General features: G+C 49.8%; 3 protein-coding genes across 3 annotated transcripts; 1 reads left to right on the top strand and 2 right to left on the bottom strand.

The window, feature by feature from the left end:
- Window positions 1–356: 356 nt before the first annotated feature.
- TEOVI_000084200 (serine/threonine kinase, putative) lies at window positions 357–1,973 on the bottom strand (the record flags this gene model as incomplete). The annotated part of the gene is made up of 1 exon (XM_067224170.1): window positions 357–1,973. One exon carries the CDS (start codon window positions 1,971–1,973, stop codon window positions 357–359), a length of 1,617 nt encoding a protein of 538 aa, XP_067080271.1.
- A 383-nt stretch (window positions 1,974–2,356) lies between these two features.
- TEOVI_000084100 (WD domain, G-beta repeat, putative) lies at window positions 2,357–3,658 on the bottom strand (the record flags this gene model as incomplete). The annotated part of the gene is made up of 1 exon (XM_067224169.1): window positions 2,357–3,658. One exon carries the CDS (start codon window positions 3,656–3,658, stop codon window positions 2,357–2,359), a length of 1,302 nt encoding a protein of 433 aa, XP_067080270.1.
- Window positions 3,659–3,967: 309 nt separating this feature from the next.
- Window positions 3,968–4,441, top strand: TEOVI_000084000 (uncharacterized protein; the record flags this gene model as incomplete). Its single annotated transcript, XM_067224168.1, has 1 exon — window positions 3,968–4,441. The coding sequence occupies one exon, from the start codon at window positions 3,968–3,970 to the stop codon at window positions 4,439–4,441; it is 474 nt and encodes a 157-aa protein (XP_067080269.1).
- Between the last annotated feature and the right edge of the window lie 919 nt (window positions 4,442–5,360).

Raw genomic sequence — 5,360 nt, 5'->3', positions numbered from 1 at the left:
AAAAAAAAATGTCACCTCTCCCCCTTCACGCGGTTACAACAGCAAACCCTCCCCCCCCAAAAAAAAAAAAAATTGTCTCTTAAGATATCCTCAAGTGGTATTCGTCAACCATCCCCACCTACACGAAAATTCGGCGGTCATCTCACCCGTCCACGTTCGATAATGGAGTGGGATGGGAAGAGAAATGGAGGAACGCGATCAAACGCAAAGAAACAAACATATGCCTCTGTACGGGCGTATGGAGAGGTAGTAAAGAGAAAGAAAAGAAAGAAAATGATGGGGAAAGTGAAAAAGAGAGTTTACAAAGACAAAAGAAAAAAGAAAGTAGCATCAGCTGACCCCTTTCCCCTTTCATCTCAGGCTTTTGAGGAGGCGTAAAGCACCGGTCCCATGGGGTTTCCCACAAGAACCTTGTACATTGACGAAACTGCAGCACACGGCGCGACACGTACCATTTGTAATGAAGCAGGTCCAGGTGGGTCAGCCGCCATCATTCTGTTGTCACGGTTGCGGCTATCATTTCCAAAGCGCGCGCCAATGCCACTCCGTCCAGCGCTAGCCGCTGCATTGTTGGGGTAGTTCGGGGGTGCGGGAGCCCCCGTGCATGTCCTCGCCCCTACAAATAGCGGTGGTACATGAACCTGTTGATGAACTTGAGCAGGTGCCGAATGGAGGGCGGTTACCGTGTTGGGGTACGCAACAGGTGGAAGAAGCAGGTGTAAAGGCGAACCGGGTATGCTGGAGGCCAGTGACGGTTGCGAAGAAGTTATCACGACCCCAGTAGGATGGCCAACAACCCCAACAAGAGGTATTCTAGTACAGTCGCTTGGAGGAAAGGAAAGCTGCTGCCGGCGCTGCGACTGAGCGGCAAATCCAGGTCGCTTCTCCCATCGAGCAACACTGACACCGGAAGACGCTGCGTTGCATGATGATGAAACGAAGTCAGCGGAGGGAGACGATCCACATACGCTGCTTTCTTCATCGCTACCCGCCCGAAATACGGTAGGCTCGATGTGACCCCCATGTACACAATGCTGCGTAAAAAAGGGATGACTTAGGGCGTCAGAACAAGATAACCTTCTTCTCTCATCTGGTTCAAGGAGCCTCGAAATCAAGTTCACAAAAGCTTCCTCCTCCGCTAGTAGCTGACCTGACTTACAGTTTTCCGCAGTTTTGCTACGTAGCTTGAGAACGAGGTGGCGTATATTTGTTTCCGCATCCACCGCATTTCCCCTCCACACAACACTCTGAGCAGGATAATCCGCACCGCACATCGACCTCTCTTGCCGCGGCAATCCAACAGTGTGGGATATCAGGCTCAGTAAATCTTGTGGGTTCGCCCCATAAAAGAGCGGCTCTCCCGTGTAAAGCTCATACAGTAGACACCCTACACTCCATGAGTCAATACGATGTGTGTAGGGAACACATAGCATAACCTCGGGCGCACGATACCAAAGTGACTGGATGTCGTAGTATCTGTTATCACGAAACTGACGCACCGCTCCAAAATCAATAAGACAGGTTCCTTTGAAATCTTGTTCTGTGTCGTGGTGCACAGTGGGAGGACGAAGCATGACATTTTCCGGCTTAACGTCGCAGTGCATGTATCCAATATCATGGAGCGCTGCAAGCGCCCGAAGAACACGCCCTGCAATGACGTGCACGTCACGCAACGGCAAAGGACGGTATCCCCTCCCTTGTAGAATGTCCAACAGGCTCATTTGGAGAACCTCAGTCACAATACAAAGACACTTACGATGCTCAAAGTATCCTAGCATGTTCAACGTATCTCCGTTGTTTACCAGGGCCCGCAGCACTCCAATTTCATTCATAGCTGCGCGGCGGTACGCGGGGTCACCCCGTGCAACCTTGATGGCTACTTGCGCCCCAGTTTTTGTGTCGTGACAGAGTAAAACTTGCCCATAGGTGCCCTTTCCCAGTGCCTTAAGTACGGCGTAGCGGTCACCTAGCATGGGAAGTAAGCCACGAGTTGCCGTCACTTATTCCGCCTTATTAGTGCTGTTTTCTTTTGTTCTACGACTGGCTCAATAGATGCACCCCGTAACCGTTGATATTTTGAAATACGCCGCTGAAATAGCGTCTGTTCACCAAACCAGAGCCCCCCCCCCAAAAAAAAGAAAGAAAGGAAAGGAAAGAGAACGACATAACACAAACCTCTCTATGCGCCGCTACCGGCCATCAAAAGCAAACCACAAAGTTCCGGGCGTGACCTCTCACGCCGGAGGCCAACTGTAACTGAAGCGCGCACTAAAACCTTACGGCGCTGTATACCACCACCACACCTTCATGGCGCGGTAGAAACACAAACAAGCCCAGGGGGAAACGAAGTACATCTTTATAGCGTGTCACGCGAAAGAGCGGTAAGTGTTTTGAAGTCCACGCGCCACACAGCGACAGCATAGTCTCCACCCGCGGATGCGAAAAGGTACACGTCTTTATCCTTTTGATCGTTTGTACTTTGCTTGCCACTGCAAGAAACGGTGCCACCATCACACCAACGGGGGCGCCGCACGTCATATCCAAACAATGCGCAGCCCGCTACATTATCTGGTGGCATTGCAACACTGTTAACAGTAGAATTGTGAAAGGTTAGAATGGAAATAACCCGGCCCGAACCTTCATCAAACAGACGCAGTGTGTGATCCCAGGAGCCAACGACCACTAGATGGCGCTGCAATGCCACACACCCTAAACCCTTTGAGAGGGTGACTTCCCACCTCAAAACGAGAGAGATATTCGTAACAGTAGCACTCCCAGCGTCGTCTCGAGTCTCCGCAGTGCTTTCGACTACTGTATAGCACTGAAGACGGCCCTCAGCCGATGTTACGAGAAGCGCAGCACCGGACCACACACACGCAACTGCTGTTTCCGCAAAAGCACGAATTATCGCCAGCTGCAGGCCGCACGTACTGTTGAGTGAAACGTTCCCGCTCTCAAACGCAACTGCGATGTGGGTCGAATCTCGAAAACTAATACACATTATTGTACCACATTTCGCCAGGGTACCGGCAGCAGAGAAAGACCGCGAACAATTAACTTTTAACCCTTCACAAGACAGGGGTGTTCGAGAAATCAAACAGACATCCCATAGGCTAACAATTCCATTGCTGTCATGCGGAACTGCGAGTAGAAACTTAGTTGGGGAGGAACAGACAGAAGGCACCGGGCAGAACCCGTGCTGCGGTACATCAATTGTATGCAGTAGCTCCACAAACTTCTCAGTCTCCAAGCCGCATTCCTCACCACCAAATCCACTATCAAAATCGCATAAGCGAATTTTCCACACATAAAGTTGTTGATTTCGACATTGTGTGTAAAACCAAACCTCCGTAGTCTCTGCACTGTCAGCGACCGCTTCTGTAAAGGAAAGGAACCCGACCTGCAGCACGCCATCCCCAGCCGAAGAAGAAAATGACCCCTCCGTTACCATCTTCGTGCTCCCTCTCACGGTTTGGACCGGATGAAACGAAAACAGAGCCTCACGCAGCTCCAAATCCCACAACCTAACTATTCCGTCGACGTCGCCACTAAGCAAAAAGTTGGCAAACACCCCCTGGCCGTCCAGAGCGCAGGTCGAAACAGCACTACAATGCTGCTTCAGGACGAACAAGGGTTGGTGGGCCCGCGACGACGACATAAATAACAGTACACCTTCGCTACGAGAAAACCGTTACACGCAGCCCAAGAGCATGCAAACCAACTGCAACCATATCAGTAGAGAGGTGCAAACAAAATAGAAAAGAAAAGCAGAGGCTGCATACGGAGATGCAGTTGCTGAGTTACAACGACTACATGCACCTTCCGCTTTGTCCCTGTGGGGGTAGCGGGAAAAGAGCATATCCATGCAGCCACATCCTTATAGAAGGTGTTGAAACGCAAACAACGCCTTTGTACTACGGGTCGTTTGCTTCCGACTACCATTCATATGTGACGTACGGCGTTCACGATGTGTCGAGTGAAAGGGAAGACACTTTTTCGCTTTGCGCTACTCACGGTACCACATACTGCGCTGGAAAAACAAAAACGGCGGCCATTTACACTAAACTACTGCCATTCTTGCATTCGCACACTGAACCAGCGACCATCACGGTCGCAACCAAATGTCCCGCCAATTCAACGCCCTACACTGCTATCTTCATATCAAGAACCCACAACGCAGGCGAAAACTGCAACATGCCCTCCACGTAACATACGGTTCGACCACTCAGCGAGTGCAAACAAAAAGTGCGAGGCGGGGCAGCAAAGCCAGTGCACCCGAAGTTTTCATAGCCTCCAAGGAGCAACCAGCGTGAATGGTAACGAAGGACGGCACACCGTTTGGTCACACCATGACACTAGCCACAACAGCGAAATCCAACCGCAAAAGCCCCCAAAAAAGAACAAAGACTTTGCAACCAGTTGGGCAAATTGCTCGGTGTAAACTACAAACCCATTACTCAAAAAACGACAGCACAAGTGACCGCACCGTGCCGCGGTGGGCATAACAAGTGTCGCCGTGCAGACCAAAAGGGAAATTAGCGAGTAACATTTGCCGAGTTGATTCCGAATCCTTTTCAGTTTGATACACAAATACAAGTATCAAAAAGGTATATGCACCATAGTACACCCCGCAACCCCACTAACCCCGCACTTTTCTCTTACTGACTGTCTCTTTTGGAGGTGCAGCATACCTTGGGAATGATATTGTCGAAGAAGTTTTGCGGTTTACCCCCTCGTGCACAAGAACATCAACAAAACCTTCTTCATTTGCGGCCTCAGAGTTGAAGCGATTGATTCGGGCACAGTTCATCCCTTGTACGTCTGGGTGACCTCCTTGTGACAAAATCGAAGAGTATCTCGTGTAGCCTATGAAGAGCTGCAGCTCATTCTGCGCACTACTCTGATTATATCTTGGAACACACACCAATTCGAAAAAATAAGGACGGCAAGTTTCCGTCTTAACGACTAAACAAGGAACTATCAATCTCTCACGGAACTTTTTGATGCAACCGGCATAAACAAACCAAAATACAGCACCACCAAACATCTGCACGTGCCCCAAGACTCAGCTTTTGTACACGAAGAAGTGGCTTACAAACCAGCGGCCGGTTCATCGGGAAAACACACGACAACAACAACTCAACGCAGAAGTGATACGGCAAGGAGGATATGTGGAGGTAATAATGTGCCTTGGCCGCAGCATGTGCGCGGCTTTCAACTAAGTATCAGAAAATTAGAAATGAAGAAAAATAGCAATACGTTGAAGCGGCAAAAGGGTATTTAACTTGGGATCATTCTCACTTTTTGTAGTTTGCACGGTACACAAGGACATATTATTGGTCTAGGTGTGAGTAAGTTGT

The sequence above is a fragment of the Trypanosoma equiperdum genome, assembly GCF_001457755.1.
Source record: "Trypanosoma equiperdum strain OVI genome assembly, contig: ctg_246, whole genome shotgun sequence".
NCBI classification, from domain to species: Eukaryota; Euglenozoa; class Kinetoplastea; order Trypanosomatida; family Trypanosomatidae; genus Trypanosoma; species Trypanosoma equiperdum.
Note: the sequence above shows the minus strand (reverse complement) of the source record. Positions and strands in the feature narration are given on the sequence as shown.